The sequence below is a fragment of the Periplaneta americana genome, chromosome 16 (genome assembly GCF_040183065.1).
Source record: "Periplaneta americana isolate PAMFEO1 chromosome 16, P.americana_PAMFEO1_priV1, whole genome shotgun sequence".
NCBI classification, from domain to species: Eukaryota; Metazoa; Arthropoda; class Insecta; order Blattodea; family Blattidae; genus Periplaneta; species Periplaneta americana.
This window is the reverse complement of record NC_091132.1, coordinates 161,835,375-161,851,200: the sequence shown is the minus strand read 5'-3', so window position 1 is coordinate 161,851,200 and position 15,826 is coordinate 161,835,375. Positions and strand designations below refer to the sequence as shown.

The window sequence follows — 15,826 nt, the reverse complement described above, 5'->3', positions numbered from 1 at the left end:
ATGCAGACAAGTTGAAATACAGAACTGTTTGAAGGTCGCAATTCAAACACCAAGAGTGATTCGGATTTAAAAAAAGGAAGACAAAATATTCTTACGAGATAAAGTAAAGAATTTCAAGAAGAACTTAGATCTCCAAACTGTCACTCGTCCCCGCAAGCTGATGTTTCAAATTCGTCGTCTTCTTCCCCCCTTCTCTTCTTCGGACATTATCAAAGACCAAGCACTTCCGAAGATACATTTAATTTTTATTTTCCTTTGGTAGTTTATTCAAACTAGAAATGAATGGCCAGAAATTAACATTAACCTGCTAAAGAGGCCTAAAATTGTCGTCTCGTTTTGAAATTCTTCAAATAAAACTTTCTCGAAATTTTGTCACATCTTAGTTTCTAGACTCAATGGCATATTCTAATAATTCTGCAACCGGTAGAATAATTGAATTGTCTGCACAATTACAGATATGAACAAGAATTTTATGTACTTGGGTGGCATACAGTATTGACATTTTCAAAAATTTCTATACTTTCTATCATTGGTAACACTTGTTAGAAGAATAAGTAGAAAAATGTCTGTAAATAGTAACTAAATTTCTTGTTATAATCAGTCTGAATTTTAACGAAGATACGTGCTTTCACTGCAGTGACTAATTTTGTTCTAATGCTGATAATATTGAAGATAAAACCACATTCTTAATACACTTTCTAGTGACTTTGTGCTGTGACTGTCCGAATTTAATTCACGTTTGTTCTTTATATACTGCACAACATATTCTTCATGTTGCACAAGAGTCTTATTACCATTTTCTTTAATTTTCGCGTAAATATCTTCTCAACTAACACGTAAATTCATTTTTACACACTACATTATGCACACATTATATATTGACCTAAAACCGACAGAAGGCCTCTGGATATAGAAAAAATTAAGGGCCTTTGTTGTTTACTTCCAACAAATCACTCCTCAGTCTTTAAGTAATCAAACATAACTCTCGGTAAGTGCTTATGGCGCGGTACGTGTTGACGGACCTGGCGCATGGATATGATTTAGAGGTCATAATTCGCAGTGTTGTAGGGTGTTGCAGATGAAACCTTCAGTGACAAACTTACATATATCTACCAATATAGATATGTAAGTTTCACTATGTACACTTAGGCGCATTTGTTTAAAACTCTAAAATAATTTTGTTTTTTTCCCCCAAAACACGAGCAATAGAAACTTGATTTATTATCAGTATTTAGAAAAAAAAATACTGAAAACTGTAATTATTCCTAATACATAAGACCACAACGCATTCACAAAAATATACTTAGCATTTTACTTTGCATAATTAAGTCAGACAAAATGTTCAGAAATCACTTATAAAAATGCAGAATTAATCAGGAAAGATTTGTGTCACTTTTGTCCGTAAGTATTGACCAGAAGCTTTCAAGTATTCTCCGAAAAACATATGGTCTTATCAGAATGACTATTGAGGATTATTATTGAGGTAATTTTGTGTTTTTAATATGAAGTTCGAAAAATGACTTTTGTCCGGCTTTTTAGCGATCTGGACCACTGTGCGACGTTTGCAGAAGACTGTCAACAACAACGATAACGCAACACAATGCGAAAACTGCGAGAGATGGCAGCACTTCGAGTGCAGCGGGCTCACGAGAGGCGAGTTCGACATAGTAAAGAGGAGAAATTTCAGACTCACATGGTTATGTTAAGATTGCGAATGCAAAGTACTGAACACAGCCAAAACAGAAACCAAGCTTATAGGGAAACTAAAAACCCAAATGGAAGCTTTCATGGACGACATTAAGTCCGGCATAGAAAACATGCTCAGAGAGGAAATAAAAACAAATCTACGTCAGCAACTACAAGAGCACCTACAGAAAGTTGAAATCAATACAACTATGAAATCTACATCGACATGGGGAACTATTAATAATGGAATTCCTCAAGGATCAATATTAGGTCCCCTATTTTCTCTAGTGTTTATAAATGATCTTGCCCCCCTTATAAAAGATGTAGGTCATCCCATATTATTTGCAGATGACACAAGTATAGTAATTACAGCCAATAACTCCAACACATTCCAATCTTCAACAGAGGAAATTCTCTTCAAAATATGTGACTGGTTCTCAGTCAATAAATTAGTATTAAATTGTAACAAAACTAAAATAATTCAATATAAATCCTGTCCAAATTCAACGTCGCAAATTTCTAGCGCAATAATTAACAATAGATCCCTATTAGAAACAACAACAACCAAATTTCTTGGCTTAAAAATCGATAATGTGTTAAATTGGAAAAATCATATTAAAGAAATTACCCTCAAACTAAATTCAGCTTGTTTTGCTATTAGATCTATGCAAAAGATAGTAAATATCAAAACCTTAAAAACAATATACTTTGCATACTTCCACTCGGTAATGAGTTTTGGAATAATATTCTGGGGAAATTCCACAGAGAGTAACAATATATTTCTATTACAAAAAAGAGTAATTAGAATAATAGTAGGTGCCAAATCTAGGGAATCGTGTAGGACTATTTTCAAAAAACTACAAATAATGCCTTATGGCTTGTCAGTATATCTTTTCATTAATAGTCTTCCTCGTATGTAATCGTGAAAACTTTGTAACTAATTCAACAGTTCATAGCATAAATACACGTCAAAAAAATGACTTTCATACTCCATCGGCAAGTCTATCGTGCTATCAAAAAGGAGTGTGTTATATGGCAGTAAAAATTTTTAATAGCCTCCCTGTCGATATAAAAAATGAAACTCAAAACATAAAATTATTTAGGGCCAAATTAAAGAAGTACCTAATTTCTCACGCCTTCTATTCTGTAGGTGAATTCATGACATTCAGTAACACTTCATGAAATTGATACTAAAACTATGTGTTGTACTAGTAGACTATATTGTAAATCTCGTCTATATATATTTCATCTAGACTGTGACTATAAATTAAGATTTTATAATAGTATTAAGTTTTTTGACTTGTTCCATATTCTAGCTGTAAGCATGTATGAATACCATGGAATGTTAATAAATACAATACAATACAATACCAAGACCATCAGCAATAAAACAAAAAGCCCTCAACCTACTAACTAAGCAAGGAAACGAAAGAGTCTCAGAAGGCACCCCACAGAACGAAAGAACCGAACCAGTAGATGAGAGGAAAGAAGAAAGAATTGAAGCAGAGGACGAACACTCAAGTTCCGAGAGCCAAGCAAGGTGGTGAAGAGGAAGAAACCCAGGGAAAGCACCCAGATCACTGGCACTAGGGAGCCAGGAAATATACCCGTAAGAGCTGCAGATAAAACAGCATGGCTATACGTGGGACGTCTACACCAATGCGTCGACAAAGAAGGCCTAACCAAATATCTAGAAGGAAATGAAGTGGAACAATAGAATGCGAAGAACTAAATGTAAAAGGAATAAACAAAGCCTTAAGAGAGGGCATCCCATTCGAACTAAGAGACCTGATGGAACAACCGGAATTCTGGCCAAGTGGAGTCATCGTAAGACAATATATTTTTCAGAGGCAGGGCAGACAAGGCATACGATTATAATATCACGAGCAACGTCTTAAAAACGGCTGCATGGAACAGGTAAGGCCTAATAAAAGCTTTGCACATGATACAGAGGATAACCTCGCAAAGTTTGACTTGGTAGTAATTTATTACGGAATCCGAAATGGTATTTTGAGTTCCAGAATACCGCGTAAGTACTTGCATACAGCCAATTATAACTTTAAAAAATTAAAAGCATTCGTGTTTTTTATTGATGGTACAAGGCAAAATAAATAAATACTTAAAGAAATGTTACTTGTACCAAAAATGAATAAAATAACGACGTACATTCGCAATACCCTAATTCAATCAATTAACTAGTATGTGGCTAGTAAATTGACAATGTTTTGCCGCTTTATGTTGTTTACCTCCGACATGAAAGGTCTAGGATATCTTATACATTTTAATTTCATGTGATTATCTGTCGTGCTTATCTATAAATATTTCAGATGCCCAGAAGGCCAGTTTTAGCTTGTACCTGGCCAGTCACCACAACAATACTGTTATCCTAAATTATTTGTTATAAACTTTTTAAAATACGGTATAATTTTAAATAAATATAACTACAGAAAACAAGCTAAGAGTGTAAATTATGCAAATAAAATAAAAAATGTAAACAGAGGAAAATATTGACATATTACGGTATAATAAAGTATGAGGATGTAAATACAGTTAGGCCAAGTATAAAAATCTATGAAAAAATGAAGAAAAATACCTCCAACATAATACGTAACAAAACACATCATTATCTATTAAGTATGTGCCAATTAGTGTAAACTCAGTGCACTTTAAATCCTGTAAATACGAAGTGAAAAGAAACATGTTTATAACTAATTTATTGCAAAATAAATAATATTAATAAAGAAACCTTTAAAACCAACAAATTGAGTCTATTACCTACAAATTATTAAGTACTGTATGTGCCAATTATTATAAACTCAGTGCACTTTAAATCCTATAAATACGAAGTGAAAAGAAACATGTTTATATCTAATTTATTACAAAATCAATAATATTAATAAAGAAACCTTTAAAACCAACAAATTGAGTCTATTACCTACAAATTATTAAGTACTGTATGTGCCAATTATTATAAACTCAGTGCACTTTAAATCCTATAAATACGAAGTGAAAAGAAACATGTTTATAACTAATTTATTACAAAATAAATAATATTAATAAAGAAACCTTGAAAACCGACAAATTAAGTCTATTACCTACAAATTATAGGTAGTTCTGACGTATAGCAGGTATTCCGAATCTTCAACAAAACTGTAACATTTATGTGATCACAAAACAGCTGTTTACAATGAACTTGAAAATGAACGGCATAACTTTATTGATATGGCAGACGAGACCCAACAATTTGGCCAGAATTCTGATACAACACAAACCACAAGTAAGACTATAAAAATGTAGTTTATACAATATTTAATATTTAAAAGAATTGTCAATCACTTTGTCATTAATAATAACCGAAAAAATGGCTGACTGCAGCCATATTTTCATTTACTGTCTTGTTTTTATCGCCAACACGCACTTAGTTTATAATACATCAACAATTAATGTTTGGTACGACCGCGAACGTAATTCCATCGACACACACTTATATTGTAACATTAATTTACATTGAAAATCGACATTAGCACCAACACGTGTTCTGGAAAGAAGGCCTCCAGTTGACAATTACATTGTTGCCGACGTATGGCTCCAGCTTGTAAGCGAAGAAGGCTCCGCCCCTACACGACACGAAAACAGCTGTAAGACACTGAAACAGCAAGGTTATGAAACCCTACCGAGGTGAGTGTACAATCCTGCCTACGTAAGCGCACGGTGGAAAGATCTCGAACTTAACTGTCGGACATCGTATCCATTGCATAAACACACAGTTCACATCACATACGTCGTTGGAATTCTGCATTTCTTTAAAAACGTATGTCGGAAATTTCTTTCCCCTCTATTTATGACCTGCAGCTTGATTTTGTTTTACGCATTCGAAGAGTCTAAAAATTCATGAAAGCGAAACAAAACAAAATCATATCAAAATATTTGAGTCGGACGGAAATCTTCCGAAGACTTGAATTTCTGGTAAATCAAAGTCATATAAAACAGTAATGCAATATAGTTGTTGAAAATTAAATTTATAATTCCAGACCCCCGCCACTTTCCTACGATCTTGCGTTAAAATGGTTTCTCGTCTGAGTGTAAGAGTGAGAGGATTTTGAGACTTCCTGAAGGCGGATACATTTGGGCAGTCTAGTAGGGGAGTAGTGGGTACAGTGAGACACAAAATATTAATACATATCTATGCAAGTGATAATTCAAGTATTTTTAAAATCAAGGGCAACAGAATTAGATATTAAAACATGGAGTACAATAATACATAAACAAAAATTTTAATAGATAAAGGACATAATACACAATACGTGTTTGTCGAAAAAAATGCAAATGTCTCACTGTTCCCATTCAGGAGGGTGCAGTGAGACACTACTGTGTCTATTAACGGACACTGAAATTATTTAGATTTCAAAAGAAAGGAATGCTTGCTGTCTGACGTGTTCTGTAGGCTTATTTAGAATCATTTTGATGTCTGACTTCGAAACCATTGGAACATTTGGAAAAGTGAATTTTCCATGACATTTCAAAATTTTGCGAAAAAATGAAATGAATTCTTGGTGACAACAAAGCTTTTAATTCTAACAATTTAATTTAATTCTTTATTAACGTTTTCTTAAATTTTGTGAATAATTTTTATTTATGAAACCATTAAAATGTAATGTATCCATTATTTTAAGCTATAGTTCCTAAATTGGTTACTAGTATGTTCACTTTTAATGTTAGTTACTGGTAAATGTAATGTAATTAGTTTGTTTTTGCAAATCACTGGTATATGGTAACAGTGAGACATCTCAGTGTACCCTTCAATGGCATGTCTCACTGTTCCCGTTACGCATAGTTCGATTAAGAATTACGTCATCACTTCAGAATTAAAACATGAAAGACGAAACTTTGCCAATAATAATCTCAAATACCATAGTATTAGGTAACAAAACATTAATATTTCTATCTCATCTGTATATACAATATAACTTTCATTAAACACAAGCCAAAATTTTACTTCTAGAGTGAAAAATTCCGAATTATTTTTCATCACTCACCCTTATAACTAGAATCAAAGCGAGTACGAAAATACTGCTACTTTACTCGTACAACATACAACTCCACTGTCACCAACATCTCAACATCAAAATTTACTATCTAATAAAAAATGTATCAGTATTCTTCCTGTCTTACTGTACCCATTTCTCCCCTATATAGTCACGAAGCTCAATGCGTGGTAAATATACATCCATGGATAGTTGCTAACCACTAGGATCTCTACTATCGCCTCATTACAAACAATGCGAAATAGTACCGGCACAGTCTACTGTTCCTAGCAACCTCAACTCAACCTTCGTCACTGTACATACTAAACTGTGCTTTGGGTCTCACATCACATTACATTATGACGGCTCAGAGCCGCATTTCTCACACACACCGCACTTATATGTGTTTCCGATGGTGTGTACGTCTCCATGATTTCTTCGATAACTCAAATATGCGAACTTCCCGCGCTAGAGACACCCCGTCTGTGTGTAACCTGACCCTATCTCTGTGAAAGCGTGCATGGGATCTGAGATTACTCAAATGCACAAAATTCTTCCCACAGACATCGCACTTGAATGGCTTCTCGCCTGTATGTGTACATTCGTGTCTGTTCAGATATTGCAAACTCATGAAACCTTTCCCGCAAACATCGCACTTGAAAGGTTTCTCGCCTGAATGGATTCGTGTGTGGGTTTGCATATACTTCGAACTCGAGAAACGTTTCCCGCAAACATCGCACTTGAAAGGCTTCTCGGCTGAATGTGTTCGTGTGTGGATTTGCAAAACATAGGAACGCGAGAAACGTTTCTCGCAAACATCACACTTGAATGGCTTCTCGCCTGTATGTGAACGTTGGTGGTTTTTCAGATTTTGCGATGTCATGAAAAGTTTGCCACAAACATCGCAAATGAACGGTTTGTAGCCGGTGTGTATTCGTGCATGGCTTTCCAAATTTGCAGTTTGTGAAAATTTCCTTCCACACACGTCGCAACTGAATGGCTTGTCGACTATGTGCACGCGTTCATGAAGTTTTAGACTTTTCGATTGCGTAAAACACATATCACAAACACTACACTTGTACAGCTTGTCTGCATGTCGGCCATCATCTTCTAGAAAACTGTAGTAGTAAGTTGACAATCCATTGTTTTGGGTAAATGCAATGCTGTGAAGAAAACAATTTTGGAAGTAAAGCATAATAATGTTTCAGTGATTCATGAAATGCATGAAGAGTTCTAATTAAAACACAAAACACTTGTGAAGTACTTGGACATCTTATATCGATATAGTAATAGCAGCCTACTTCTATATACACTTGTATCACGTTGTCAAAATATCAATCTTTATGACGTACCATACAATAAATATAAAAAAAAACAATATATATTTTATAACATTTGTTCTAAATTTATTTATACATGCAAAAGTTTCCACTCTTCTGGGACATCAATACATGTCAATATCAAATCTAAAATTCTAACATTATTATGCATCTGAAAAATGTGCGAAAACTAACATACTTATGGCATTTAAGGGACTCAGTGGTTCACTGCCGCCCTCACATAAGCCCACCATAGATCCCTCTTCTGACCAAGACTAATCCAGTCTCTACCATCATATCCCACCTCCTTTAAATCCATTTTAATATTATTCTCCCATCTATGTATCGGCCTCCCCAAAGGTTTTTTCCCTCTGGATTCACAACTAATACTCAGGATTCACCCATACGTGCTAAATGCCCTCCCATATCAAACATCTGGATTTAATGTTCCTAATTATGACGGCTAACAACACATCACCGTAAAGAACAGCTTGTTACGAAACCTAACAATAAGCCTCGGAATGGAACTGATTCTCCGGCAGAACCACAGCAAAGGTGGAACTATAAAAATTGGAGATTTAACCTTCGAAGAGGTGGAAAAATTCAAATATCTTGGAGCACCAGTAACAAATGTAAATGACACTCGGGAGGAAATTAAACGCAGAATAAAAATGGGAAATGCTGTTATTATTCGGTTGAGAAGCTTTTGTCATCTAGTCTGCTGTCAAAAAATCTCAAAGTTAGAATTTATAAAATAGTTATATTACCTGTTGTTTAGTATAGTTGTGAAACTTGGACTCTCACTTTGAGAGAGGAACAGAGATTAAGGGTGTTTGAGAATAAGGAGCTTAGCAAAATATTTGGGGCTAAGAGGGATGAAGTTACAGGAGAATGGAGAAAGTTACACAACGCAGAACTGCACGCATTGTATTCTTCACCTGACATAATTAGGAACATTAAATCCAGACGTCTGAGATAGACAGGCCATGTAGCACGTATGGGCGAATGCAGAAATGCATATAGAATGTTAGTTGGGAGGCCGGAGGGAAAAAGACCTTTGGGGAGACCGAGACGTAGATGGGAAGATAATATTAAAATGGATTTGAGGGAGGAGGGATATGATGGTAGAGACTGGATTAATCTTGCTCAGGATAGGGGCCAATGGCGGGCTTATGTGAGGGGGCAATGAACCTGCGGGTTCCTTAAAAGCCAGTAAGTAAGTAAGTAAGTAAGTAAGTAATTATGACAAGTGAAGAATACAATGTGTGCAGTTCTGCGTTCTGTAACTTTCTTCATTGTCCTCTAACATAACCTCTCTTAGCTCCAAATATTTTCCTAAGCACCTTATTCTCAGACACTCTTAATCTCTATTGTTCTGAAAGTGAGAGTCCAAGTTTCACAACCGTACAGAACAACCGGTAATATAACTTTTATAAATTCTAATTTTCTCAACCGAATAATAACACGCATTACCCATATTTATTTTGCGTTTAATTTCCTCCTGAGTGACATTTATAGTTGTTACTGTTGCTCCAAGATATTTGAATTTTTCCACCTCTTGGAAGGATAAATTTCCAATTTTCATATTTCAATTTCGTGAAAAATTCTGGTCATATACTTTGCCGTTTTGGGATTTACTTTCAAACCTATCTCTTTACTTGCTTCAAGTCAAATTCCCGTGTTTTCTCTAATAGTTTGTAGATTTTCTCGTAACACATTTACGTCACCCACATAGACAAGAAGTTGATGTAACCCGTTCAATTCCAAACCTTCTCTGTTATCCTGAACTTCCCTAATGGCATATTCTAGTATATCTTTATGAGGGAATGTTGTACTTTTGACAATTAAATTTTTTGATGTGGCGAAGCTGACTAACCTAGTGATTACTAGTTACATGTAGGCTCTCTTTTCCAATAGTCAGTTTAAAAATATCCTCCGGTCCTACTTTAGCGTTGAAATCCCCTAATAAACATTGTCATACGATGTGATATGTAGGCGAATTCGAAGATAAACTTAAGAGTGGGTTGTTGCCATAATATCAATTATATTTTTTAAGAATGGCTTGCCTATGTGTGATAACACTGCATTAAATTGTCAATGAACATTGATTAATTAAAATTTGTTAAAAGTCATTAAATGTTACCATAATAGGAGCGTTTCTAGCATACTTGAGTTCTGACAGTCTGCACATAACTTAATTGTCGGCACAACATTTCTTCTCGAAAGAGTGAATTATATGGGAATTTAAAAATATATTTTATATGTTGTTAAAAGCAGTTTTCTCTCAAACTCATGAATATACTTACATGATATTCTTAACAGTGTATTCTGAGAGGTCCGTTCTACTAAATGAACCGTCCAGCTTATGAATATCACTACATATAACTTCATAAACAAAATATGTTTATATAAATTGAAAAAAATTGTTGAAGTAATATTCCTTTTCTTTTTTCTTTATGTGTTTCACTAAGGATAAAATATTTAAGTAAATATTGCTTTAGAATTTGCAATATACATTGTTAGGTAACTTAAAAAAATACAAAGAATAAGAGTGAAGATTGTAGCAAGTAATGTGCACTCAACGTTTGACGTAGATTTACAAAAGTGGGAAAACAGATTACCAGTCAGGATCTTTTTCTGCACATGGATAAGAAACTATTTAGTCTTCTTTTTACACCACAGAATTCAGAACCATTTACTGTATAATCCACTCTGACCACTAAAATCCTAGTAATATTAAACTAAATTTCGTACTAAAATTCTTTAATCGAACAGGAGTAACTACCCAATCACCATATACTGAACGCACAGCAGCAGCAGCAGCAGCAGTAGTTAATGGCAGTACTTGCAGTAGTGGCAGTAGTAGTGGCAGCAGCAGTAGTACTGACAGCAGCAATAGTAGTAACTAATGGCAGTACTAGTAGTAGTGGCAGCAGCAATATTAGTAATTAATGGAAGTACTAGCAGTACTGGCAGTAGTGGCAGCAGCAGGAATAGTAATTAATGGCAGTACTAGCAGTAGTGGCAGTAGTTGTAGTTGTGGCAGGAGCAATAGTAGTAATTTATGGCAGTACTAGTAGTAGTGACAGCAGCAATAGTAGTAATTTAAGACAGTACTAGTAGTAGTGACAGCAGCAATAGTAGTAATTTATGGGAGTACTAGTAGTAGTGACAGCAGCAATAGTAGTAATTTATGGCAGTACTAGTAGTAGTGACAGCAGCAATAGTAGTAATTTATGGCAGTACTAGTAGTAGTGACAGCAGCAATAGTAGTAATTTATGGCAGTACTAGTAGTAGTGACAGCATCAATAGTAGTAATTTATGGCAGTACTAGTAGTAGTGACAGCAGTAATAGTAGTAATTTATGGCAGTACTAGTAGTAGTGACAGCAGCAATAGTAGTAGTTTATGGCGGTACTAGTAGTAGTAACAGCAGCAATAGTAGGAATTTATGGCAGTACTAGTAGTAGTGACAGCAGCAATAGTAGTAATTTATGGCAGTACTAGTAGTAGTGACAGCATCAATAGTAGTAATTTATGGCAGTACTAGTAGTAGTGACAGCAGTCATAGTAGTAATTTATGGCAGTACTAGTAGTAGTGACAGCAGCAATAGTAGTAATTTATGGCAGTACTAGTAGTAGTGACAGCAGCAATAGTAGTAATTTATGGCAGTACTAGTAGTAGTGACAGCAGTAATAGTAGTAATTTATGGCAGTACTAGTAGTAGTGACAGCAGTAATAGTAGTAATTTATGGCAGTACTAGTAGTAGTGACAGCAGCAATAGTAGTAGTTTATGGCGGTACTAGTAGTAGTAACAGCAGCAATAGTAGTAATTTATGGCAGTACTATTAGTAGTGACAGCAGCAATAGTAGTAATTTATGGCAGTACTAGTAGTAGTGACAGCAGCAATAGTAGTAATTTATGGCAGTACTAGTAGTAGTGACAGCAGTAATAGTAGCAATTTATGGAGTAGTAGTGGCAATAATAGTAGTTGTGGCAGCAGCAATAGTAGTAATTAATGGCAGTACTAGTAGTAGTGGCAGCAGCAATTATAATAATTAATGGAAGTACTAGTAGTAGTGGAAATAGCAGTAGTGGGGGCGGTACTAGCAATACCAGCGCTAGCAGAATGAGGAGCGGGATGACAGCAAAAGCAGTAGCAATAATAATGAGATAATAGGGTTTGTAATGACAGCAGTGCACTTATTAGTGATAACGAATGAAAGGTTCACCAGTTCAGTCCTCAAAGTATACTGAGTCCATTTGAAAAACAATAATGTGAAATTAATTACAAATGTCTCTCCATCGTCATAGTTTATATAAACCAATTAAACCAACAACAAAGTAAAACCTCACGCACTTCACTCACCTCTGAGTTAAGACTTCATTCTCTTGTGCCATTACTTCCTGCTTGACCTCTTCCTTCACTTGAACCATATCACTTGACATTTTCTGTAAGTAAAGAATATGTAAAACAAACATATAGGACGAAAATAGGTGCGCAATCAATGCATGATATTTTATATTAAGAGTTCAGAACCATAGTGAGCCAAGCGCCATTTACTAAAACTGTAGAAAACAAGGGTTAAAATGACGTTATTACCATAATTCAATGCAAACATATAGCAAGTAATATAAAATATACACATTAAAACTAAATGATATGTCTATCTTATTACACTATAGCTCGGTTTCTTCAACCTTTGTTAAATTATAACAGTGTGTTATTCCATTTTAGCTATATACTTAACAGCTGAAGCATTTCTTCAACTATTGTTAGTACTAACACGCTATTAAAACCTATGTTAATTTAACTGCCCAATTTCATGCAGTTAAATCATTTAACTCTCTGTTAGCATAGAAGTATCCAATATGGCTGGTGCGTTAGATGCTGAACTTATATATCTGGATTATTTAGAAAATGATATCCATGAATACATAAACAGAGGGGTTGATTTCTGTGATTTGACAGACCAGAAGTTCATACAAAGGTATAGGCTATTTACTGCCAAGCCTCACTTTTCGCCTTCAACTTAGATCCGTTTGTTTGTTTATTCTCATTAATTGGTTTATACTGCAAAATACAGTAGCGTGCAAATTAATCCGAACACGACATATTTTTACATTTTCTGTCATTGTTGGCCTCACAGCTGCTCATACCGCTTTAATTGACATCTGCAGTACGTGTAATTCCGTTGTTGAAGGTCTGTCATTATTTTTTTTATAATATGTGATATTTTGCCTGTCGTTTTGTACTTATAAGCATTTCAGTTGTGTTGACTTAATACTGCAATCCTGTGTACATTCTGTCGTATTCACAAATGGATACAACTCCACGAACACGGTCTAAAATTACAACATTAGCAGAGCATTCTTCTATGACACAGAGGCAAATTGCTGCAGAATGTCACATCGGTTTGGCTACTGTTAATTCGATCATAAAACGATACAGGTTGACTGGAGCCATCACACCCCATGAAAAAAGGAAACTGTGGCCGGAAAAGTAAGACTTCACCTGCAGATGATCGTTTAATTGTCAGGAAAAGTAAATTAAATCCTACACTAATTGCTGTCGACTTAACCCGCGAGTTAATGGCTACCACTGGGGCGAATATTCACGTCACAACAGTGCGGCGTAGGCTTTTGGAAGCTGGATGAAGGGCTCGTAAGCCTATTAAGAAGCAACTGCTAACCCCTGTTATGTGCAAAAAACGCTTAATGTGGGCAAAATTATATCAACACTGGACAGTGAATGACTGGAAGAATGTACTTTTTTCCGATGAGTCTCATTTCGAGGTCCACGGCCACCGTGTTTCTTACGTACGGAAAGGATCCGAAAAAGTAACAGCAGCTCATCTCCAACAATCACCCAAATACCCCCCTAAGGTAATGTTTTGGGGTTGTTTTACACATGAAGGGCCTGGAACATTAATACCTATCAAAGGAATGATGAATTCTGAAAAATATATTTACTTATTGGAAACCAGAATCGTACCCCAGCTGCAAAAATCATTTCCAAATGGCAGAGGTGTGTTCCAACAAGACCTGGCACCATGTCATACGTCTCGAAAAACTACAGAATTCTTCAACAAGAAGAATATTCAGGTACTCCCCTGGCCAGGCTACTCACCCGACATCAACCCCATTGAGAACTTGTGGTTAATTTGCAAAAGAAGAATGCAAAAAATGGATTGTTCTACAAAGGAGAAGATGATTTCTGCCCTCATTGGCGTATGGTTTCGCGATGAAGAAATGAAGAATATTTCTGGGAAATTAGTGGAATCCATGGCAAATCGTCTCAGAGCTGTTCTTAGGAACAAGGGAGGCCATATAGATTACTGAGATATGTCTTAGATCCTTTTTTTTTTATCCCGTTTGAGTGTTTTTGCATAAGTAATTATGTTGTTCGGATTAATTTGCACGGTACTGTAATTTCCCGTAGAAGGTGTCTTTCGAACGAAGATAAATTAGTCCCACGAGTTCTATTTGTTCCAGTGTTTTCCATTTCATAACAGCAATACCAATACGCCGCTCCACGCTGTTGTGATACAGACGAGGAAAGAAGCAAAAATCAAACCTGAGAGAATAGAAAGACTTCTATTCTCTCTGAATCAAATAACGGAAACAAGCGAGAATCGCAATTGTCAGAGTTTAGAAAACAGAAGTGAGCCTATACTTGGTTATAGGTTATGGTTAAACCCTAGAATCTCTGGTCCTAACAGAGAGTTAACAAACAGAATGTTAAAATGTGAAATGTAAAGTTGAAGAAACGCAATATTTTTAACAGCAATTCATTCTTTTAACTTACAGTTAATTAACGCTATGTTAGCTGCATTTTAACAAAGGTTAAAGAAAGCGGGCCATTGACATTCACTTAACTTTAATCCTTGCTTTCTCCATTTTTAATAAATGACGCTTGGCCCACTCTGAACCATTCATATGCTGCAGAGTTGATTTTAAATGCTACATATTCCAATAAGCAACTCAAACATTGTTCGTGATGAAGAAGGTATGCAATTAAATTTTAAAATTATATATACATATATGTTGTTGTTTTCTAATGACAGGCGTTTGCCAATAAAGTCACTTGACCTCTTGCACTCCAATATTTTTCAAAGATATTATCATGACCAGCCAATGAAGCACAGATTTTGAGGTGTTACGAATCCATTTCGTTTGAGTTGCACAATGGGCAGTTAGGGGACTGATATATTCCAATTCTATGCAGGTGTTTGGCCAAACAATCATGGCCTGTTGCCAATCTAAATGCAGCTACAGACGATTTTCGTGGTAAGTCAGGAATTAACTGTGGATTTTGATGCAGAGAGTTCCATTTTTTCCCTTGGGATTGTGTTATCAAATTTTGTTTGTTGAAGTCTAAGTATGTAGATTTAATAAATCTCTTCACAGAGTAATACGTAGATTTAATAACAGGTCTGTAAGTAGCAGTGCTGCCCTTCTTTGCTAAAGCATCCGCATTCTCGTTTCCCAGGAGTCCACAATGGGATGGTATCCATTGGAATACAATTATCTTATTGAGTGATATTAACTAAGAAAGCATTTTAGTTATTTCTGCTGTTTGAGATGAATGTGTGTGTTTAGAGACTATTGATAGAATAGCTGCTTTGGAGTCTGACAATATAACTGCATTCCTAAATTTATTCATGTGGCATAGAAGATTCCTGAGACATTCACTTATTGCAATGATTTCACCATCAAAACTTGTTGTTCCATATCCAAGTGATCTATAAATTAATGTAATTTTGTTAGAATTATTCTGCTTTAGGTAACAAT

General features: G+C 35.3%; 1 protein-coding gene across 1 annotated transcript in view; it reads right to left on the bottom strand.

Moving 5' to 3' along the window:
* Positions 1–4,879: 4,879 nt before the first annotated feature.
* Positions 4,880–15,826, bottom strand: part of LOC138691424 (zinc finger protein 665-like) — an 82,721-nt gene continuing 71,774 nt past the window's right edge. Inside the window, exons 8-9 of the mRNA XM_069813348.1 lie at positions 12,402–12,484; positions 4,880–7,873 (exon numbers count right to left, since the gene is read on the bottom strand). Coding sequence (XP_069669449.1) covers positions 7,108–7,873; positions 12,402–12,484 — 849 coding nt within the window. The 3' untranslated portion in view covers positions 4,880–7,107. The remainder of the gene's footprint in view (positions 7,874–12,401; positions 12,485–15,826) is intronic.